This window comes from Sturnira hondurensis, unplaced genomic scaffold (genome assembly GCF_014824575.4).
Source record: "Sturnira hondurensis isolate 20B ecotype Veracruz unplaced genomic scaffold, ASM1482457v3 Scaffold0022215, whole genome shotgun sequence".
In the NCBI taxonomy this organism is placed as follows: domain Eukaryota; kingdom Metazoa; phylum Chordata; class Mammalia; order Chiroptera; family Phyllostomidae; genus Sturnira; species Sturnira hondurensis.
In genome coordinates this window covers 13,760,807-13,785,553 of record NW_028094846.1, presented here as the reverse complement: position 1 = coordinate 13,785,553, position 24,747 = coordinate 13,760,807, and the positions used below count along the sequence as shown (strand labels likewise).

At 40.5% G+C, this 24,747-nt stretch overlaps 1 protein-coding gene across 2 annotated transcripts in view; it reads right to left on the bottom strand.

Annotated features, from left to right (window-relative positions):
- Positions 1-357: 357 nt before the first annotated feature.
- Positions 358-24,747, bottom strand: part of HMCN1 (hemicentin 1) — a 411,512-nt gene continuing 387,122 nt past the window's right edge. Inside the window, exons 98-107 of one of the 2 annotated variants that reach the window (XM_037034953.1) lie at positions 24,105-24,167; positions 22,777-22,896; positions 21,752-21,886; positions 18,331-18,444; positions 17,530-17,655; positions 16,129-16,257; positions 13,534-13,884; positions 9,803-9,922; positions 3,279-3,405; positions 358-1,760 (exon numbers count right to left, since the gene is read on the bottom strand). In XM_037034953.1, the coding sequence (XP_036890848.1) occupies positions 1,394-1,760; positions 3,279-3,405; positions 9,803-9,922; positions 13,534-13,884; positions 16,129-16,257; positions 17,530-17,655; positions 18,331-18,444; positions 21,752-21,886; positions 22,777-22,896; positions 24,105-24,167 (1,652 nt within the window). In that variant the 3' untranslated portion in view covers positions 358-1,393. The remainder of the gene's footprint in view (positions 1,761-3,278; positions 3,406-9,802; positions 9,923-13,533; positions 13,885-16,128; positions 16,258-17,529; positions 17,656-18,330; positions 18,445-21,751; positions 21,887-22,776; positions 22,897-24,104; positions 24,168-24,747) is intronic. The other variant, XM_037034954.1, reaches the window with a different exon arrangement.

Here is a 24,747-nt window from a genome sequence, read left to right as displayed (position 1 = left end):
ATTTACATGAGATATGGTATGAGGAAACTGTTTAGGTAAAGGAGAAAACTGTTTGTCAATGGAGATATAACAGTTGACATGGAGGAGTCCCCACAGGCAGAAAGTATGAGTGTCTTTCCCTAATTAGCTGTGCTGTCTTAAGGAAGTTGTGGAAGTTACCTGAATCTGGGGATCTTGACCTGTAAAATATGAATAACAATATAGTACAGCCTATCTCAAGAGCTGATGTGATGAGTACATCATGACATGTATGATACACACACATATGTGTGTAGATGTGTTACACACTCTGATACCTATCATAGCTATAGAAAATAAATCTTACATTTTCAAAAAGTTAAGAAAAAGGATGTGAAAATTTTATTTAAGCTGGTTTTCTTGTAACACTGTATTTTTTTATAAAATAATTTTATAAAAGGGTCCATCAAGATATTACATAGAAAATACACACGAAAGTAATATATGTACACTTCATAAAAATAGAATACATCTTGGCAATTGCTTCCAGAGTCTGTTACCACCATGTACAGTGTATTGACGTTTAACATTTATGCTAATTTAACATGAGATTTTTCAAGAGAAACAAAGAAAACTGTCCCACTGACATTTTATAAAATTGTTTCCAATTGACAAGAAAGTAAGAACAGTTCTGGGATGTGAAAGCTAAGGAGCTAACTGAATGGCAGGTTATATCAAAATGCTAGAAGGAAGATCTCTGTCATCAAAAAGTATCTGGGAACAAAATCATATTTTTCTATTATCATAAGTGGTTCAACTGACTTTACAAAATCACTGAAAGTAATGTCCTTATTTTGGGTGTTCAAACTGAGCACCATTTGAAATCAAAATAACCTAGAAGCTGTACTGTATTTCTAAAATGAGTGGCATTTCTTTTTTTCCTTAAAGCGAAAAGAGGTGTACAAGTCCTATCACAAAGTATCAATATTTTTTAAAAAGCATCTTCATAAGTTACTTAAGCTTTGATCAAAAAACACAGCAGCCAGTTTTATTACTTTAAAAATGGCCAAATGCTCAAAAATCTACTTGGCTTTGAATGACCATTACAGTTGTTTTAACTTATTTTATTCTACTTTTTAAGGAAACATCACTGGTGTGTCCTGTTGGGTGCTCTGAATAGTCTTTGAAAAGCAACTGTTCCAGTGTAATAAATAAAGAAAATAATAAGGGACTTTTCTAGGCCTTCCTAAAAGATACGACCACGGTGGGATCATGAAAATGCCTCAGCGGTCCCAAGGGAGACGCGCAAAACAGAGCACAGCACGGTCTTCAAGTTGCCAGGATCGCAACTGTTCACGAGATGGTCATCTGGAAGCGAACTTGATTCCCACGCTTACTGCAGTTTAAATGTGTGGGTTAGGCTTTGCGGAGCTTCTTAGTACGGATAAGCAGACACAGCTATATAAACTATGAACGTGGTCTGATACTCAATGGTCCCGTTGGCGCTGTAGGATAAGGCTCGAACCCGCATGCGGTGGGTCTCTGGCTCTCGCAGTGGCCGTGTTGTGTACACCACTCCCTTCAGGTTCTCGTCCCTTAAGGCAAAAGGAACAGTCTGGTCCTCATCTACCATGAGAAACGTTGTCCTGGGATGCATCACTCCATCCTGCGTGTATGCAACCAGCCGGATTAAATCTTGATTGGCGGCTATTCCAAATGGGAGGGAGACGAATTTGTATTCCAAGGCATATGGGCTCGAGGCACATTCCAAATCGTTGGGTGGACAGTTCTTGAGGCAGAACCTGAGGACAACAAACACACCAAGTGCATATAGTTTTCTGGCTCGGAAGCAGGAGAAGACACGAAGCAGGGGATGGTGATCCCTGACAACTTTCAGGCATTAAAGGCAGGAGACAGTCCGCCTGCAAGAGCAATAAGGCTCACCCCATGTTCTGTGTCACTAACTCAAACCAGATGCCAGAGGGCCATGACAGCATGCTGGTCTACAGTCAAACAGCTATCGCCCAGCTCCATTACAGTCAGAAGCTTTTAAACCACGGAAGTAAGTATGAGGGCCACAAGAGTATCTTTAAAAAGTCAGCTTGGGATGTGGGAGCATCGGGACTTACACTCAAAACAAGTGCTTCTTTAAGAGAGGAGCACGGGCTTTTGAAAAATTTTAACACCTAACATTGTTTGGAAGCTGAAATAGACGTTGATAATGTTGCTATTTGGTTTATTTTTTTAAAATAATAAAAGGTTAATTAGGGTTCCTGGGGGGAAAACCCTTCACTTTTGTATCTGTCTTCCACATTATTTTAGACTAAAAACATGTTTAATGAGCCCATGTTGGCTATTTTTTTCCCATGGGCCCCCTTTAGTGGGTTTTGGGTCATCGTGATTTTTCAATCGTCTGCCAGCAATCCCTGATAATAAAGACTAAGCTTTTAAAAAATGCACAAAAAGGGTATATAGATTCTCCAGTCATTGTGTTTATAGAAGTTTCATAAATCTACATTTTTAATTTTCTCCCTCTCCTATCAGTTCCCCTCAGACTGGTTATGAATAGCTTTTTGGTGAATCCTGGGCAGTCCGCACTTGACCCTGCCACAGGAAGTTGGAGTGGCGTCTGGCAGGAAAAACAGAGTGTGAGCTCCAACCAGCATTTGGCCTCCCAGCCACCTTCTTACTAGCAGGCCCTCTTCCTGAGGACCATTATCTCTGTTTCCAAGCACTCTGTGAACTTGGGAACTGAACAGAGCAGAACATTTCTGTAAGGGGAGGGAGAAAGCAGAGGCGTAGTTTATTCAGAAAGCAGAAAAGATGGGGTTTCACACAGCAGGAAACGGAGGAGCGGGCAGACTATTGACTCACACTTGCTCATCTCCATTCTCTCCCGAAGTCACCGTGAGTCATCACGGTGACAGCCAAGGTACTTCTCGGAATGCTCCACGTGCTCAGAGACAGTAAACCTCTGAGGCCACACAAATGGAGACTGGGACATTTCACAGAAAGACCAGCGCCCCATAAATGCTCACTGCTGAGGGCGAAGTCTCAATGTTGCACCGTGGGTTACACACTGGGGAGGCGGCTCCGGGAAACCTTGGCAGCCCACAGTGATAGTTTAGGCTGCAGCGAGCCCTGTGGGATGAGTTCATTTCTTGCCCATTCGTTGAAGAAGGAACACACTGTTACCCCATACCCCCTTGGGTTACGACTTCCTGTGAGTTAAACATGACTACAGACAGGGTTTATGGGTCAAGGAGAGAGAGGAAGAAGGACTTTCACAAACCCGTCTGGGGAGAGAAGGCCAGACATACCCTGAGATAGGATCCCGTCGGTAGTCGGGTGGGCAAGGCGTATCGATGCACTGGTAGCTTCCTCTCGTGTTGAAGCACATGCGATTCGGCCCACAGCGTACCTTCTGCTCCAGGCACTCATCGACATCTAGCAACAGCGCAAGGAACACGTGGAGTCAGCCGGGCAGGCCAGAGCAAGCCATCAGAGCATGTGGTGTGGACGACTGGCTCACATGTGAAGGGTTAGTCTCCTTCTACCCCTGAATGAACTTGGTAGCTGTACCTAAGCTTCCTCAGTCACAAAGTGGGGATCTTGATACCTGGCGTGCTATTTCCCGGGTTGCTTTGAGAATAAGCTTTTTTTTTTTTTTAACATGTGAAAGGACATGGAAAAATAAGCACTAGAAAAGTAGAAAGGAAGATTAAGATCTCTCTGGTGTTCTTTATATTTGGAATACAGAGTGCATTTATGTTTTATAAAGTAAAGAATACTTTAAATTCAGCAAAAACAAGCTAAAAATTTAAAGGACATTTGTGAACCTTCAGTGACCCTTCCCCAGTATTTTTTTAATTGTTACTTGAGGCTATGTTGCCTGTTTTTAGAGAGGGGAAGGGAGAAAGAGAGAGGGAGAAAAATATCAATGTGAGACAGAAACATCAATTGGTTGCCTTCCATATGTGCCCTGACCAGGGATCAAACCTGCAGCCTGCGTATGTGCCCGGACTGGGAATCCAACCAACAACATTGTGCTGTATGGCACGATGCCCCACCCAACTGAACCACCCAACCAGGGCCCAGTATTTTGTTTTATAAGTTGAAATTGTTGAGTAGGAAGTAGGTAGTGGAAAATAAAGGAGTCGAATAATAAATCCTGGGGAGATCGTACAGGTCAGTCAGATCTTGTGGAGAGAGACAGAGTACAGAAAAAACAGACCCAATGAAATGACCCAAGAACAGGGATCCAAGACCGATCATATCTGAACCAGGCAGAATTCCTCCTTTGTTGTTATGGCACCGAGATGCTCTCCCTAGGATGACGGAGAAACACGCACATGAAAAGCTCTTTACTTCCTCACTTTCTACACAAAGCTGTTAAATAAAAACACTGAAATCACTAAAATTAAGATATAAAGTTGGAACTAAAGGGCACTGTTTTTGAGTTTTCTGAAGATGAGTGTTTTGAAGCCTTGATTCTTAACTTGGGGTCCATATTTGAGCATCAGGGGATGTGTGAATGCAAACGTATATGTGTGTGTAGCGGAGAGAGAGAGAGAGAGGGAAAGAGAGAGAGAGAGAGAGAGAGAGAGAGAGAGAGGGACAGGGAAGAGGAAAGGGGGAGAGGGAAGAAGAGAGGTAGATTTTTTCAGGAATGAGGGTTTATAGAGCTCAACAAAGTTTTTAAGGGATTTTGAGATCCCACACTTTAGAGCCATACTTTAGAGCAGTAACTTCAGACTGTGGTATTTACTTTCCCCTGGTGGTACATGAAAGCTATCCAGCAGTATGAGAGCAGGCAGATATTTCAGGGAGTCAATTTCCATCCAGATCCTTATTTTTCATACGTTCTTGCTAAAATCAATCCACCTGAGAACTCCCTGAGGCCTGGGGTTCTCCATTCCCCTCTCTGCGCCCACATCCTTCTGCTTCACAAAAGAAAGGTTTCCACTAAATCCCCAGCTTCTTTGTGACAGGCAGGTGCAGAATGCTTCAGGTCCCACACACAGGGCGAGAACGTGCTAGTGGTGGCCGGCCTTATTTCATCACGGCTTCAAACCGATGGTCTTCGCTCTAGTTTCTAAGTCAGATTTCCAAGGTGGGCTGGCAGGGAAGTACCACTAACACTTTACTTAAAGAGAAACGTGATCTTAGACTCTGACAGTCAGTCTGGTTGGTTTAAGGATTCCAGGCTTTTCAACTATAGAGTGGTCATCCTCCATTCACGGAGGGACCTCAGTCTGCAGCATCCGTGGTTGGATAAAAGAGGTATTTCAAGTATTGCACATTAAATAACAATGCCAGGACTCACATCCCTTGCAACGACTTAAGACACAATCATAAGCTGTAGATGTCATTTTTAAAAAGTATGAGTTAAAGATAAGGTGTTCACATTTCTTTTTGGAAGAGACAAGCAAAGAACTTGAAGACTCCTCATTTTAGGGAAAGTCTATGCCCCTTGGCTGCACATAGATAATTGTAATAATCTTACTTGTTTCGTATTTGAATACACATAGATCCTGATGGATGGAAGGGAACAAATATAATTAATTGGACCCAAGGTGAAATGCACTTCTGTCATGGAACTGGCGCCAAGGTCAGTGGGCACGTGTCACTGTTAAGCCATTTCACAGCAGGTAAGTGACTTGGTATCTGCATAGTGGCGTTTACATTGGACTTGGGTTGAAACTGTGAAGTTCTTTTGTGGACTCTTCAGTAACTCAAAAAAGTGCTATTAAAAAGAGAAAGGAGAGTAGAATTTCCAAGAGACAGTAGTCATCCAGCCTTCCCCTCGGGGAACACGTGCCAACATGTGCAGTGGATGCCTGAAACCACGGGTAGCAGGTAATACCAACCCTGCATATACTATGTGTTCTCCTATGTGTCTGCGCCTATGATAACACTTCATTTATAAGTTAGGCATAGTGACAGACTAATAATAATAACTGATGATAAAACAGAACATTTATAAAACTATACTATAGCCCTGGCCGGTGTAGTTCGGCGGATTGAGCACCAGCCTGTGAACTAGAGGGTTGCCAGTTCGATTCCCAGTCAGGGCACAGGCCTGGGCTGTGGGGCCAGGTCCCCTGTAGGGAGCACATGAGAGACAACCACACATGGAAGTTTCTCTCCTCCTCCCTCCCTTCCCTCTCTGAAAATAAATAAATAAAATCTTTAAAATATATATATACCCACACACAGACATACTGTAATAAGTTATGTGAATGTGGTCTCTCTCTCTCATAACTGAGACAGCCAGCTACTCAGTGATTCATGGGTGAGAAGCAGCAGGGTGGGCACCCTGGGCACAGGGGTGACTCATGCCCTGAGCAGCACAGAACGCATGGCTTGGGATTTCATGAGGCTGTGCAAAATGGTGCCCAATTTAAAACTTATAAATTATTTACTTCTGGAATTTTCCATTTAATATTTTAGGACCATGGCCAACCTGAGTAAACCGACTGGAGAAAGTGAAACCACAGATAAGGGGGTGGGGTAGTGACTGTATATTAATCATGGACAATAAATGTTAAATTTTATTTCTGAATAAAATATTACTCATATTTATGTCTCAAAAATTAGCATTTTAGATTGGTTCCAGATACATTATGCTTTGAGGAAATGACAGAAAATGCAATTATACCTACTTTAAACTTAATAGGCTGTGGAGTACATCATTTACTTGAGTTTTTAGTTACTTACAAGTGCTGACAGTGGTCTTCCTATTACTAGTTTTATATTAGGACTAGTTTTCCCTCAGGAAGGGAACACACTGTGAAGTAAGTTTTTATTTCAGTTATGTCTTGGCCAAGGTCTCTGTGAACCGATTTCTAATTACAATTTTATCTGTCGGAAGTGCTTCATCTCCTTGACAAAACGAGAGGGCCTCAAAACAAGTGAAAAGCCCTCCAGGGAAATGGGAAAGAAATTCAATTAGCCTTATCTAGTTTCCTCTCGCAGAAACACGGGCCCCTCACCCCCTTACTCCGCATTTCATTTCAGCTGGAATCTTCACAGTGAACTCAGACAGAAACTTGGAGGCCTCCGGGCTCAAGGGCCCAAGAAAACAAAGTCTGGACATGCGCATCGATACACACAAGAAGAACGGCCACCCTATCACACACTTCAGTTAGCTAAAGATGAATCTATAAAGGAATGTCAGGATCTAATACAGCAAGTGTTTGTTTGTCCTTAGCTTCACAATAGTGTACGCTTCCCACAGAAAAGCTTTCTTAAGTGTTTGAAGCTTCTGGGTAGGTGACCCTCCTTGGTCATCCACTCACTCTGCCTTCCTCAGGGTTAGGTACCACACAGGCATTTCTCCTACTCTCTCCGCTCATCTCTCTACTTGCTGGCCTTAAAAAAAAGAGGCCAGAGGAGATGGAGGAGTTGTGCAGCCTTCTGTCAACTGACAATGTGGTGAAGTCTGGCTTTTATGTACCAGCACAAGAAAATAATTAGGATAGAAACTGTAGTCATTGTATAACATAAACATCATTGTTACAAGAAAAAAATACCAAAATGAGCTGAAACACTTTTATATAAATAGCTTTAGAACATATGAATGCATTTAACCAAGTGCTTCTGGATATATTAAAAAAAATCTAGGACAAACACACTTGAAACATTGATCTTATAGAGGGTATAGAACCACTCTGATTCTTGATAAATGTTATGGATGACTTTTTGAAAACCTGGATAGCTTAAATGCTCATTTCAAATGCAATGCCCATATAGTGTTTTTACATTTTTAGAATTAGATTACTGGTGCTTAAAATTAGCATAAAGGTTTTTAGTGTCTCTTCTTCTTGGGCAAATCATGATTGGAGGTGATTTTGTTTTTCATCTTGCAGCCTGGTGACTTCTACTTTTACCTAGAGTCTCTGTCCTTGTTCAATGTAAAATTCAGCCTAATTTCCCTTTTATTGTTGATATTTCTACCGCTAATGTACAAAGCTCCAAAATGCACATGTGAATGAAAAGTAAGTCTTTTGTTTCTCTTAACTGCTTCAACCACTTTCTAAAGCTATAAAAAGACTCCAAGTTAGTCGTTTGAGTAACAACTTCTTTAAAGGGCCTAATTGTTTTCTCTCATGTCTTTTTTTAAAACCACAAATATATGCAGCCCATTTAAATTGCAAACGTTTCAAGTGACAGCTGTTTCTGATTTCTTCATGTTAAATTTTCCACTCTGCAGTACAACTGAAAGTTGAAAAATGTTATACACTGAATGAGCGACAAGGGTACGCTTTTAAAAAAGCTAGAATAATGAAGAAAAGAAGAAAACAAGAATATGACAGATTGTAACTCTTAAAAATCTGGCCAAGGGGTTTTGCAGACCAGCTGGCTATTTAGAATGCTTCGGTGTCTACCGGGCTTCATTTTTTGGTACCCGGTGCACCTCTGGTGGGGGGGTGTCGATGCTGGGATATTGCCACCTCTTCAGAAGGATATTTGGGTTGAAAAGCTGGGAGAAGTTATAAAACAGGGACAATGTCAATGCTCTCAAGTCACCCTGATGCCTTGGTATGATAGGCCTGAATCACACAGGGAGACGAAGGACTGTTGCAGACACTCTGAGATCCGCCATCAAGTCCTGCCCTTGCTCTTGACTGCTCTAGGACACTGAGCCTCCCATAATCACTCTGAGAGTCAGTTTTAGTATCTGTAAAATGGGTATGAATTATTGTTCTGAACTAATCTGTACTCCTGATTAAAATGAGATAACTAGTTGTTCTGGAAAAACTTAAGACTATGAAGTAAATATGTTACTCCAGTTTTTCTTTAAAAATTTTTTATTGCTGTTCAATTACAGTTATCCCCATTTCCCCTCATTGCTCTCCCCTGTCTTGCCCACCCCCCTCTCATGTTCAATCCCACCCCCCCACCACGTTGTCCTTGTCCATGGGTACTTGATACTCGTTCCTTGACTTGACCCTTTCCCTTCTTTCTCCTGTTATCCCCCTTGCCCCTCCCCTCTGGTAACTGTCAGTTTCTTATTTATTTGCATGTCTCTTGTTCTATTTTGCTCACTTGTTTGTTTTGTTGATTAGGTTCTACTTACAAGTGAGATCATATGGTATTTGTCTTTCACCGCCTGGCTTACTTCACTTGGCATAATGCTCTCTAGTTCCATCCATGCTGTCATGAAGGGTAGGAGCTCCTTCTCTCTTTCCGATGCGCAGTATTCCATTGTATAAATGTACCACAGGTTTTTGATCCACTTATTTACTGATGGGCACTTGGCTATCGTAAATAACATGGCTATGAGCATTGGGATGCATGGGTTCTTTTGAATTGGTGTTTCAGGATTCTTGGGGTATAATCCCAGCAGTAGAATCACTAGTTTTTCAAATCTCAGTAAAATGTTCTGAATATGGTAATTTCTTAATGAATGTTTGGAAAGTGATGGTTGGGAGCAAAGGTTGTGTTCCTTTTCTACCTGCAGGCCACAAAACCCAGTGGGAGCTCAGTAAACCTACTGAGCACACCTCCCACGTTCCCTTCCATCTTAGCCAAGTTGCGGAAAATGTTTGAAGAGGTCTATTCCCATTAAGTTTTAAAAATATAGAAGGTAAACTGTGCTGGGCATTCTCGGTCCTTCAGTGACATAATAGCAAAAATGTTTCTTTTCTATTTCCCTTGCTTTCTCACTGCTTCTCCTAATGCAAAACCATTGCTTAACGGTAAGACAGAATAGCAGGAATGAGAGACAACAGGAAGCAACAAAGAGAATGTCTTCAAAAAAGAGTTCATTGCATTTCTCACTCTCTCCTATGTTGGTTTTAAGTCAGTCGCAGCCATAAACATCCCACTATTGTCTCACCTTGACATGTCTTCCCGTTGAGCATGAGTTGGTAGCCAGGTGGGCAGATGCAGCGGTAGCTCCCAAAGGTATTTTTACACTCATGCTGGCAGGTGTCGCTATTTTCACATTCATCGATGTCTGTGCGGAAAGAAAGCAGAGTGGATAACCATGCAAAACAAAGCCAGGGCCGCAACTGCCACAGAACCAGTTGTTGATATACAGTAAAAAACTGCTTTGTGATTTAATATTCATGTGTGTAAAGATGCTCAGAGCTGTTTTATATTGTGGTCTGTTTTTAATGGACTCCAGTACAAACTGCACTATTTTATTAAATATGAACATTTCTTCTGTGTATAGACATATATAAGCTGGAACCCCCAAATGACCAATTTCTATATTAGTGAAGTAAGACAGAGTGGAATGACAGACAAAACAGACTGGTACAAGATCTTAAACCACCAAAATACTAACTCTTGGCAAAATAGTAGACCTTCTAGAAGATAAAGTTTCTATTGAGATTAATGGGAAAGAAGAATGTTAGTTTTTATTTTATTTAAGCTTTAGCTGCTGCTCCCTGCTTTTCTCACCGGACCCTCCCCCAACACCCATGCATAGCTTTCCCATACACAGATATTAGCAAGTGCGAGTGTTTCTATTTTTGTGATAGGAATGTTCATCAAACTTCATTTACTTGTAAAGTATTAATGGTAACTACACATGTGTAATTGCTGGTATCTTGGGCGGGTTACTTAACTTCTCAAGGTTATCAGTTGATTTTTCTGCCAAAAGGAGTCAGTAATATCATCCCCCTTGTTTGTAGGTTTTTGGAAGGTTCATATACAGTAACATATGTGGAAGCATTTTCTAAACTGTAAAGAGATATCTCTCTGCTATTATTAAATAAAGCCAAAAATAGCAATAAAAAGGAGAGTGAGAATAGGTGGTAATTAAAGTTGATATTTGCTTTCAGGATGAGATGTGATTTGGGAGGCCTCAGATTTCTAGTCTGACTGTGTTTCACTCTGACTAATATTAAAATTGGCTGGCAGTTTCTGAGCACACACCAACCAGTAGAAGAATGAAGAGGAGAACGGGACGTGGAACGGGAGTAGAAGTCAAGTCAGGTGGAGGGAAAGGGAAGACAGAACAAAAACTGGAAGAGTTCTCAGCGCAAAATTTACACATTTTGCATATGCTCAGAATATAATTGCAACAATTTCAAATCTGCCAGTGACACTCATCAAATGTTTGTCAATGTTTTTGTCCTATTTCAGTTAACCAAAGCATTTGTTCCAGAACATGTCCGGGTTATTTTTACTTTTCCCTTGACAATCTGCTTTAACCTAAAATAATAACAGAAACATAAGTGATGCTAAAGTCCAGGCAAGCGACCTCGCACCTTCCAGAGTGGGGACTCTGCCATGATCTCTGCATTCAGAAGCACCGCGGTCTTCATTTTTCCTTTGAAGCTTTAGAATCCATTCCTTACCAAGTTAAATTTTAGCCCAAGTCTAACACGATTCCACAGTGTTAATTTGAGTCTTTTCTAACTGATCTCTTCCAGATGGTTAATTAAAGGCATTTGGTGTTTCAGGAAAGTTGCTCATCACATAATTCCAAAGCTGTCTGCAATCTTGGTGTAAATTTCTTTATTAGCACCAACACTACAAAATACTCACCACATGGTATGAAATATTTCTAATTTTCAAGCCTATTCACGGCCCTGAAATAAAACTTAAATATCCAGTAATTGACTAGTCATAGAAGTTTACTTTAGATTTTCCAAGACTGGGCCTCACTCAGAGACAGTCGCTGCCTCAGAGTAGATGCTCTGGGGAAGATTAGTGTGATACAGACACAAAGACACAGAAAACATTTTAAAGATGCTACTGTGATGAAACTAAAAGGTGTAGATAGTAATCAGGTAAGAGAATTGGGTTACTAACGAGGAACACTGGCTTAAAATGACTGGGGCTTTCAGACTATTGAGAAGTCGGCTAGATGGCACCTAGTACATGTGAGGGCGTGTGGTTTAATTTATTTATCACATCATAAGTAATTCTTTTTTAGGCAGAAGAACAAAGATAGAAGAGAAGAACGTGTGTAAAATGAAGGTGAAGAGTTGGGATAATCATAGGATATGAAAACCCTTCAGTGAGACTATTTGGAAGAAATTTCGAAAGACAAAACGTCAGATGCTAATTCTGTCAATAAAAGGAGGAAAAGTTTTAGCTGACTAAGAGGCAGGTATGAAAATTTTGAGCATGAAAATTAGCAATAGTCGGCATGGTTTGGAGCAGGTCAGGAGTGGTGTTTGACATACTAGTAAGGATAGTGGAGACCACGGGTTTAGTGATTAAGGAGTGTTTAACCGTATGGGCGGAAGTGTAAAGAGTCATTAACGAATGCACTAATGTTTGAAGTTTCAGGAGTAAAAGAAATAGTACTGTCCACAGATCTAGGAAGCTGATCACAGGAGAAAGATTCCATATCCTATTAAACTTCAGGTATATCAGGACATCTAGACAGAAAAGTCCTGGGAAAATGTGGACGTAAAGCAGAAAGGTTAAAGTTTAAATGCCCAGAAGGTTGGCGGGCCCAGCTGGGTATAGGTGATACGAGAAGCTGGTGTACCCAAGATTGGCCAAGGAAGCCTGTCTGAGATGATGATGCAGGAACAGGTTTGGAGAAGGTAAAAAAAAAAAAGAAGCGAGAAAAAAGAAAGTCAGCAGGAGAAGAAATTTTGAAGTGTTTAAAAGAAATGTTTAAAGTTAGCCTATTCCGGAAAGAATAAACAAAGTAGAGAACACTTAAGAAAAATGCAAGAAAATAAGATTGGCATAGGGGTCCCTTAAATTGAAACATAATTTCTTTCCTCCCTCCCTGCTTGTCTCCCTCCGGAAGAAAGTACTTCACTTTCTTTCTTCATCTAACAAATAGTGGGGCTCATTCCTGCTTGCTAATTGCTCTCGGTGCATAGCTCAATGACATGCAAACTGTGAATACTCCCAGAAGATGGATTTAAATGAATGACAGATGGTAACGCTTGCAACTGAACAGAAAACAGGGTCTCAATTTCTGAGCTGGAAATTACACTTCCCCTTTGCAAACAAATTAAAATACAGACTTGTGAGTTTAGATAAAGATATTGAAAGCATGTACTTTCGAGTGATGGGAGCAATTTAATTTTGCCCTGGTTCATATATCTTTTCAGTGACACACACATGGATATATATACACACACAAAATAATCAAACTGAAAAATTCTGTGGGGGTGGGGACAAGAGTCAACATAGTGTTGGCTGTCCCATGGAACAAACAGTCCACTGAACATGTGGAAGTTTCACTTTTAACCCTTGTTTTGGTATACATCAGATATAGCCACAGTTATGGCATTGCATTATGGGACAGTATGCACAATCTCTTTTTTAAAACCATACTTTCTTCGCCACTGCCATTTATTTCTGTACAGCGTTCAAGTTAGTAACACTTTCAGGGGAACCAAAGAACTGTCCGTATACACCAGCAAATTAACAGAATGCACACATGTCCATACCTCATTTCCTTGAATAAAATTTGTAATGGTTTTAGGTACTTGAGGAAATGTCTCAAAACTTAAGAGCCACCCCAGACATGAGATTAGGTGTTGGTCACCCAAATGGTCACCGGTGCTGCACGTATGTTCACACGTGCTTCGACTGGCCTGTATGAGAGCCCATGGAGAGGAATGCAATATGGCTGACATTTACCTACACATGTGTCACGGCTTGCCTCAGAGCCTTCAGGGCAAGTTTTCCTAATAGTCCTTCTAGTCCTGGAGACAGATGCTCTGCTGTTTCTATACTCTGAGTAGGAGCTGTAGAGATGTGAGTACTGCCTGTAATGCTGTTGAGGTTGATAGCTGTTTCTCACGGGGGAGTACCGGGCAAGGTTATAGCTACTGTACTGAGCGCCGTAAGTGGGCAGCCTCTCCAATCCAGCGCAAGATTTCCCGTCCCCTAATAAATGCTGTCCTGGTGGACACGCACACTTGAAGCTGCCGGGGCTGTTGGAGCACTGATATGCACAAGGCTTAGGCATTTGTTCACACTCATTAATGTCTGCTCGTGTGCCATGATACATAAAAGAGAGAAAAAAACATACACATACACACACAAAACACAGGAATAAAGAATCAGTCTGTGAAACAAACTGAAGACATTATGTCACCCTCCAAAGCCAGGAATACAGTAACTTCTCAACCATTAGGAACTTTTGAGAAAGCTTAAATCATCTAGATATGAATATACAGAATGATTTTATGCCTCTCCCTGAAGACGGCTTCACATGCATGACAGAAACATACAGGGTCATAAAGAAAAATGTGCACTTGAATCCAGGAAAACTAGAGTTCAAAGCTAATGTAGATCTTAATTCTGTTGGTGGAGGGAAGGACGTCACATGACTAGTTTGTGTTTAACTTTAGCTTGAGCACTAGGACCTCTAACTTTTCATACATTTATAAGTTTCAGAGGCAGGAATATTGATACACCTATAAACATTTCTATTTTCTTTTGTATGTATTTAATCAATAATTACTGATAATCAAATCAGTTATATTTTTATAAAAAATGAAAAAGATGGAAATGAAGATAGAATCATTTATTCCTAAGATATAAACTCATAAAGTCCATAACATTAAAAATGTTATTTTCCTTTCTATTCCCTAGGTCAACACAGAGTGTTACAACTTTTCCTGTCCATTGGGTAAGTGAATAAAAACCAGAGATTAAAAACAAATTTTTTAATTCGTTAGCAGAGTTGCATGAAAAAAAAGCATGACTAAGTAAAATGAAAGTAGGAAATTTTGATTTAAAATTGTTTTGGTGGGCCAAACTTTAAATTAATACTTTAATCTCTTTAAGGTAATGGCCCTACCTTCCTCAGTGACTTACTGCCCAGACCAGTGCCTGGCATTCAACTCCTAGTCAAATTAGTGAACAAATAGACACCTTTCATCCTGCTGGGGCATGGTTATGACTGATCAAGATGTTAAATTACAAATTAATTACAACATCTAAATAGAATATAGAAATAATATGTATTTCTGTTATTGAAAGTATTTATTTATTTTAGGAATGATATTTCTTTGAATATTTGCTATATGCTAGGTACCCTATAAAGACAAAACTAGGTCTCTATGGGAGAATTTGCTATAAATAATTGTTAAGTAAACAACCAAGGCAACCAATTGTAAAAGTATAGCATGCAAACCAGAAGCCAGTATTTAAAAGCCTACACAATTTTTTGTTGCACTTAAATATTCGAGGAGAAATAGAATTTGATAGATCAGTCTCTTGATGATAAATGCATTAATTTAATAAAAAGCATATGTTTACCTTCTCAGAGATATTTCATATTATCTATTAATTGCATTACTCTACATTCAATTACATGGAAACAAATAGACAATTAGGAGAATTAAATGAGGTATTCTTAGTATAGGGAATGGCATGCGATAGGCACTAAATATATGGTAAATAAAATAATAATTATCAATTTGCCTAAATTGTATGTTCACATTTTAAGCCCCCATACCTAAATCTTTATATTATAAGCAGTATACTTTATACTCAAATTAAATATGTCTATGTGCAAACACTTATGTCATGTGCATACAGAGATAATTAATGAGATAATCTTCACAATTAGGTTGCCATGGCAATAATATCAGAACTTCATTTCGATATGCCTAGTGTACAGTACTCCATAGTGGTTATCATTATCACTTGAAGTTAGTGTAAACTGAACTCAATATGAAGTTTCTAGGAGGCACAATTGACCCTTGAACAACATAGTGGTTAGGGATGCCAACCCTCATGCAGTCAAAAATCTGTGTATAACTTTTGACTCCCCAAAACTCTGCCATCCCTTGTTTTCTGCAGAGAGATTGGGTTCAGGGCCTTGTGGGTACCAAAATCCATGGATGCTCAAGTCCTTTCTGTAACACGGCACAGAACAGGGCCTATGCCCTCCACATCACAAATTCCCAGCTACATACTGAAAGTACTGTTTTCAGTTCCCAGTTGGTTGAATCCACAGGTGCAAAACCCAGGGATACAAAGAGCTAGCTGTATCTTTATTTTTAAAAATCCGCATATAAATGTACGCATGCAGTCCAATCCCATGTTGTTCAAGGGTCAACTGTTATTCAAATTATGTTCTGATTTACTTAATGCAAGTTACAAATCTTGTAATTGTAGCAAGAAAGCATTTGAGGATAGACAGGAGCCCTACTCAAGTTGGTAAGGCTTGGTAAGTACATGAGTAACTTTACTACTCAACGAGGGTTCCCGTTGACTTACCCATACAGGGTCTTCCCACGCCTTGAGACCGGTAACCTCTGGGACAGACACAACGATAGCTGCCTCTTGTATTCTCACATATCTGGTTATATCTGCACTGATGGGTCCCATCTTTACACTCATCAATATCTACAGACACGGAGGCAATAAAAAGTAGTAACATTTCCTCTTTTGAAGCCTAGTATTTAAAGTGAACATTCTTTAGCATGGCCAAAGGTGGTATTTCTCACCCTGTGGTTGGTACCTGGAGTCAGAAAACCTGGGTTCGAGTCCCAGCTCTGCCACTTATTAACGGGTTACTTTTCCTCCTTACTAGGGAAGAAATTCCAGTGTCTGCTTTTGTTTTTTTCTTTCCCCTTCTCAATACTCCCTCCTCCTTTGGCCATTTACATTAGTGACTCTAGTAAGCACCTTGATGTATATTCAAAGCAACAGTACCACACAGCTTCTAATCAACAGGCCCACATTCTAGCTGCTAGCTAGTCACCTCCACCTCCCTGCTTTATCAGTTCTTCAAACTCAGTGTGTCCCCAGTGTCTTATCGTTACCACCTATTTACGGTCACAGTACTCTTTCTTCCCAGTCAACCAGGCTGCAAATGTCACTTACCTTTAACTTTCTCCCTTGGTTTCCAAGATTGGGCAATCCAAGATCCTATTCAAGGCTACACTGAAATACGATCACTTCCCTGACACCTCTGATAATTACCCCTATGACACAACCACTCTTTCGAGTACTCTTATACAATTTTATTTGCACCTCTTTTGTGGTGTTTCACTCTGCCTTGTATTATAGTTTGTTTCTTTTGGTGAAGGAAACAAAATTAGCCTAACTATCCCAGTAGATTGTAAGTACATAGGAGCAGTAATAGTATATTTTTCATTTTTTTTAATTGTGCAGCATATAGTTTTGCTAACTATGGCAGCCTGGTACAGAACGGGCACATAAAGAATAAACTTAGGGAAAAATATAATTTATATTATTGTCTGGTCATTGATTTGACATTTAAGCAATACTTAGTTCTACAACAATTATGTTTTGAACTTTTAATAAATTCTAAAACAATATTTTCTCAAGCCTTCAATGAAATTCTAAACATGTATGCCAAATTGCATATTAGGAATAAGAGAATTAATTTATGTGGCTGTTAAACCAAATGTGTAACTGATATGGGAGCTCAAAATGGTCATGTCTCCATGGTGAGCTTCCGTTTCCTGGAATAGACATGACCCTGGAACCTCAGAGGTCATCCATACTAGAAATTAGGAATAAAAAAAACTGGAAAAAGGATTACTTCCTTATTAGATTACATTTACTCCAATCATTAGTTTTAAAAATGATGCCTTGCTTGGCTCGTCAATGGCTCATGGATCTCAATCATCGAAACAGCCAGTCACTCACCAACACAGCTTCCGTTCTCCGCCTTGGTCGTTCCGTGTGGACACAGGTCGATGCACTTGTAGCCCCCACGCGTGTTCTCACAGTGCTGATCTGGTCTGCACACATTCTGGCGACATTCATTCACGTCTTCATAAAAGAACACGGAATGCAGGCTGAGAAGATGATTTCTTCAGCGTTTCCACAGAAATTATACTTTTGGGTTTTAAGGATATTATAAACTAACATAGATATTGATTGCATAATCATTATGTAAAGTTAAAGTGTTTAAATCCAACAAGGCATGTAACTCAATTAAGTTTCAAACAGAATAATAAAAATAAAAAAACACTTCACAGAGCTAGTAGCCATACCAATCATTTCCTCTTCCTAGAAAAATAAAATTGTGTATATATCATTTAACTTTATATATGTATACATATCAGAGACAAAGTGAGGCAAAAGTAGGTTTACAGTTGAGTACGCAAAACAGAGTTTACACTTATATTATTATTTATCAAATATTATTTTATTTTCCATACAAGCAACAATAAACCTATTTTTGTCCCACGCTATATTGTCCTTCTGTGAAAAAGACTGGTGAATATAATAGGGGGCATGTTTAAAAAGCAGTTATGTAATTAGAAAGTAAAATTCATAAAGCATAACATTTGCTTCCACTTTGTTTTTCTGTGGATTATATATATGCTACATGGTAGATATTCCAGCTACACATCAGGCTCTAGGCACAGTCTGTGGACCAGGTCGGACACCATTAAGAAGTTACGAAGACGTTATGCTTTCGAATTCAAAGCCCTTCCTTACCCACGCATTTTCTGCCTTTGAGCTGATACCCAGGTTCACACCCACAGTGAAAACTTCCTATGGCATTGAAACAGCGGTGGTGGCAGGGACTGGATTCTTGACATTCATTAATATCTGTTAAAGAAGACAAACCTTTCGTTATACTCTGTTAGAGAACTTGGGTTAATTCACCCCAGATGTTTAACACTTTAATCCTATTTGGTCATTTATCGCGCTCCAGCCCTTCCCTAACACGAACTCAATACAACTGCTCTCATATCAGCTGCCAGACAACGGACAGAACTGATTCATCGGTGCAGAGAGCATCTCTCCAATACTCTGCTCAGGTGGACATCGTCTAGCGACTCAGAACTCTGTCCACACCGCCCACCTCAACTTTAAGTCCTTTACCACAGGGCTCCCGCTCCTGTTTCCAGGAAGTTTCAGCCCTGGAACATTGCAGACAACGGGAATACGAAGACAGGAAAAACACATGAAGGTCTTCTGCAACAGGTTTTGCAGTCGACCTTTTGTCCCCGTTTTTGCTATTAGCCTGACGCAGGTCTTTATCACCTTGTGCCTGACTGACGGCAGCTCCTTCGGCATTTCTCCTAGTCCGTTGTCATGGCCAAATCAATCTTCCCAGACACCATCTGGGTCGTAGTGCAATAAAAGAGTGCAGGAGGAACTCCTGAAACTCAGGCATGCTGCCTGGTTTTTGTACCTTTTCCCCTCTCCTTCCTTCCAGTCCCAAAGGAAGAGCTCTCTCTCCTTCCATGTCAGAGAAGTCCCCCTCCTGGAGCCTTCGAGCTCTGCAGCCTCTCTCCTTCCTCATTACTATGAGGATGGTGGCCCATTGACAACTCCTTCCTCTGAACGTATTTTTAAAGCCTTTCCTCCTTCTTGTCATCTTTCCCATAAACCCAGGGACATAACCAAATTTTTCCTCGCCTAACACAATCCCTCTCTTAGGTCTGTGCTCATGTCAAACGTCTTCCCTTTCTATCATTCTATTCCAAACTCTTCAAAGCAACATTCACCATACTGAGTCCTCACCTTACCTTCCCACAGTCGGGATTGCCAATGTCTTATTTTGTACTTGTTTCCTACTTGAGGACTTCTAATTTAATCTTTCAAAATCCGCACATGTTAATATAGCTTACATTATTGTCTGGTCATTGATTTGACATTTAAACAATACTTAGTGGATCAAGTATTGTTTGATCAACAACACAAATATGATCCTAAAATTTAGAAAGAATTTCATATAATGATTCCTTTTTTGCCTGGCCTCCCTTGTCCCCCTTACTGCCTTGTCCACCAAAACCAACCTGTATTAACAATATAGTATAAATAATATGTTTCTTCCATATACACATATATCTCTACCTAAATATAAAAATTTGTTTTCTCTTTGTTATTGTTTATTTTCTAGTCGCATAATCATTAAACCAACTAGTTGAGCTCCACTCTACTATTTATAATAGCTGCACAATGGTGCATTTTGTGGGTGCACCATAATTTATTCACTTTTTCTATTATTATAGGCATTTAGCCTTTTATCCACTGTTTCTGCCTATATGAAAAATCCCGATAGCAGCTTTATTCATGATTGCAAAAACCTGGAAGCAACCAGGATGTCCTTTAGTAGGTGAACAGACAAATACTGTGGTACATTCAGACAAGGAAATATTATTCAGCACTAAAAAGAAATGAGTTGTCAACCCATGAAAAGACATGGAGAAAACTTAAATGCATATTACTCAGTACAAAAGCCAACCAGAAAAGTCTATACACTATATAATTCCATCTATGTGACACTGGAAAAGGCAAAACTGTGGATACAGTAAAAAGATCAGTGGTTTCCAAAGGTCTGGTGGGAGAGCAGATGACTAGGTGGAGCACAGGGCTTTCAGGGTAGGGAGACTGTTCTGTATGACATTGTCATGGAGGAGACATGTCAGTATTCACGTGTCAAGACCCATGGAAGGTATAACCCTAGGAGTAAATCCCAATGCAACCTGTGGACTTGGGGTGATAACGATGCGCTAATGAAGGCTAATCCTTGGTAAAATAAATGTACCACTCTGATGCAGGATTTTGACACTGGGGGACGCCATGCATGAGTTGCGGCAGGTGGTATATGGGGAAGAGCTTTACCTTTCACTCAGTTTTGCTGTGAAACTGAAACTAAAAAAAAAAATAACGCCTAGATGGAGGACTAATGACGCAGTTGTTTTCTGTGTGTATAAAGTTTCCTCAAACATCATACACCATTAATAAAAGTGTGCCTCTTGTCCCTTTAAATTTCAACTTTCCTCTATTTTTGTCTCTCTGAATATCAGATGTACCACTGGTATAATTTCACATCCAAAACAAGCCAAACGGTGCATTGCACTAACTGGACATCTGCTTATGTGAGCACAGGAAAGGGGGAGCCCACCTCGTAGGGGCCCTCGCTGTCTCTTTCTAGCCCGTTTTCAAACACATGGACACAGGGTGCAAGCTTTTAATATCAAGTAAAAGTTTGTCCCTATTGACTCAAGGAAGTTAGTTCAGGTGAGCGATCTCGTGCAATGCTCAGAAACAAGCACCCTCTGCCCCCCGCCCCCCCACCCCCGGGTCACTCACTGCAGCTCTTCCTCATAGAGTAAAGCTTGGTTGTGCCAACCTGGCAGTTCAGAGGGGGACGGTTGGTCGAATCAATGCGTGTTGTATGGTAATGGGTGTTTACAGTCACCTTCTAATTCCTGGAGCAGACAGTATTCCATTAAGTGGATGTATCAGCTTTGCTAAGTGATTTTTAGATTGCTTAAAACTTTTTCAAGATTTTAAAAGAGGTGTAAGGTTGTTTGCAAATCTAACGGAAATGCTGTGTATCTTTTGAAGTGATAACATGCACGTTGGGTTTAAAGAAAAGGTGTTGTAACAATGCTGTGTAAGTAATATTTTCATGTCTTTTTTGTCTGTTTTCTGTTTCAGTGCATTCATTAGAGAGAATGTTCATAGCATTGTAATTGCTTTGCCATTGGATAATAACATTGGTTAGTGGAGACTGGAGAATTCATTTGTGAAATTCTGTAGAATTCATTTTTCTATTCCAGTATTTGCTGAAGTTAAATAAAAATCTCAAGCCATTAAAACACATAAAATCTACTTAAAAAGTCCTGCAATAAATAGTTTCATGGCTTTATGCAATGGAGTTTTATGAAGTCGATTCTATTAGATCACGCTGTATAATCTCCACATGCAACTATAACAGGCAAATGTTATTATTCAAAACCACTGTGCTGCGAATACTTGAAAACAGCCATGGAACGTGACATCTGAAGATCTTCCCAAGAAGCTCCATCTATAAAAGAGTTTACCTTAAACGATTTAAAAGGCAAGGGCTCTTAATACGTCGTATACTATGATAAAGCAAAAGCCTGCATCTTTATACCTTGACAACTTAGCCCATCAGATGTTCTTCGGAAGCCAGTTCCACAGCGGACCACACAGTGATAGGACCCAATGGTATTGTCGCAGTCTTGACCAGCGTGGCAAGTGTGTCCACCCAAAGCACACTCATCAATATCTACAACAAAGGGAGCCATTCAACCAATGCGAGTGGAAGAAACCGAGCTAAGAACCTGCTGTGAAATGCATGTAAGAAAAGCAGTCAATAGCACTTAAAAATATATAAAAGCAGGCAGGAATGCTGATTTTTTGGGGTTGAGTCATTTCAAGTGTATTAAATGTCAAGTGTATCGCATAGCAGGATAGTGTGATATCTTTCCAGCCCATCCATTATACCATTTATAAATTAGGGGACTTTAAAAATGGTACTTCTCCTTTGTGAGTTTTCTCGTCTGTACCGTGAGGATTAGAATATCTGCCTGTCAGTGTGGCTTTAAGATTTAAAGGAAATAATCTATGTGAGGTTCTTAGTCCCTACTGGACACTTCATACAAGTTATTCCTCTCCCCCTCATATCTCTACGCTTTGTTGACATTTAGAAGGGGACCTCTTTGGACAGAGAGGGAGAAATCCCTCTTTTCATCATTTTTAAATTATAAAACTAGATTCTTACACAACTTTAACTTTAAAGCATATCTCGTGTCTCATAGAAAAATATATATATTTTTTGGTTAATGTTCCCGAAGTGCTACCAGGATTGTATAGTTTACTTAAATGCTTCCTAAACCCTTCCTTAGTTTTATTGTTGTAAAATGAGTGTGTGCGTAGCCCTGGCGCCCCTCCTCATTGTGTTGTGGGGCACAAGAGAGTCACTCCAGCCACCCACACCAGCGGCCCCACAGGAAGGCTGTGTGTCCGCAGTAGTTCCTTTTCCCTCCTTTCTCAACCTGGCCAAGGTGGGGCAGAAAGTGTAGGAAGGGACACTGGTCTATCACACTTTCCCTGGGTTGACATTGCCATGACCTTCACTGACATACGTCTACTGGACAGAGGTTTGAGAATAAATACCCTGACAGGTTCTTCCATCAGCAGCGATGGTGAGGCCCTTGGGGCAGGAGCAGTAATAGGTTCCCATGGCGTTGTGGCAGGTGTGGGAGCAGGGCTTCCCGGCCGCACACTCGTCTTCATCTGACAGGAGAAACAATGGACCCAGTTAGTACATAACCCCCCTATGTTCCTGGAGTTACCAAAGAAGGTGTTCAAAGAGGTCGTTGAATTGAGTCATACGTAAACAGAAAATGCTCAAAGTGTCACAAAATGGAAATGTTGAGTACAAATAATTCTGGGTCCCCAAATTATCTTTGATGGTGAATGGATGTTTAGATCGATTCTGAAACAATGATGATGATAACTAAGATGTAACAACCATTTACCATATCTAGTATCTTTTTACCCACCTGAACTCATCAATAGAAACATTCCTAGGAGATAAGTATTTTTTAAAGATTTTATTTATTTATCTTTAGAGGGGAAGGGAAGGAGAGAGGGAGAGAAATATCAATGTATGGTTGCCTCTCATGAGCCCCCTGCTGGGAACTGGCCTGCAACCCAGGCATGTGCCCTGACTGGGAATCGAACCGTGATCATGTGGTTCCCAGGCCCGTGCTCAAGCCACTGAGCTACACCAGCCAGGTGCCAGAGATAAGTATTTTTATTGCTACTTTCATTGGCATGATAAAACTAAGGAGCAAAGGGGTTAAGTAAACTGCTCAAGGTTACAAGGTCATCATTGGCAGAGCTGGAATTTGACCCTGGGCAGTAGCATTTCTAAAGACCATCTTCTACCAATATCCTACATTACATAGCCTAGCAGTAAAAGAAAGGCATGGTGTGTGCAAACTTCAGCTCCTGGAGCCTTTTACTTAAGCGGTTTACTTATCTATGACTCTCTTGTGCTGGTACTCGGATGAGACAAGGCTGGTTTAGTCACTGGTCTTTGGCCTGCAGTCCTCCCCTGTCCTGTGACTGTGCAAGTCCAGGGTTAGGCGACTGAGAGTTGAATTACTGCTGTTGCACACCCGTGGCAATCAAGTGGCCACACAGAGCCCAGTGTTTGGTCCCTGTGCTCCCTCCACCCCTGCACTTCGTCACGATCCCTGACAGCACAGGCTTTGTATCTAAAGTTCAAATCCAGCGCTGCTGCTCTGAAGCTGAGGGATGTTAGGCCACCTACTTAAATTCTTTACATCTCAATTTCTTCAGCTGTAAAAAGGGATATTTACAAGATGATTGTGAGGATTAAATTTCCAGCAAAATGGCCATAGATGCCAATTAGGGGGTATCTATTATTAACATTTCAATATAAACACAGATGCATTGTTTATTCCTATACTTACCAGTACAAAAGGGTCCGACTGAGTCTAGGGCGAACCCGGAGGGGCACTGATTGCTGCGATCGCCTACCGCAGGGAAGAAAGCAAAATTAACTGGCTGGGTGGAATGTTAGCCCCTTGCTTCTTTCCAGGACAATCTTCCCTGGGGAGGTTTGCCAAATATGGAACACATAGCACATCGAATGCAACAGGTGAAAACAGGCAGGAATGGAAAACCTTCCCTGTTTCAACCATGCAAAGGTTTTCTTATAATCGCTGTAGGATGGGCAACCCAGAGCGGGCTCACATCGTGTGTGCACTGCTTTTCAATTACCATCATGTCGTGGACATTCTCCTGTTCCTCGTTCACGGTTATACTGTCAATAACAGAAAACAGTGACTGGTACACAGTAGGTGCTCTACGGACATTTTTAATGAATAAATAAGCTAAATAGTCCCTTAAAATGATTTTAATGACTGCTTAAGAGTTTATCAAGAGCTGTACCATCATTTACATATTTGCCTCTTACTTCCAGGACATTTATTATCGGCCATTTTGGTGATTTTCTTAGGGCAGACAGCTGAATGAGATAACTGAAAAGGTGGGAAGACTTGGAAGCCTGCTGATACACACCAATGTCCAGGAATGTTAAACACAGTCACACCG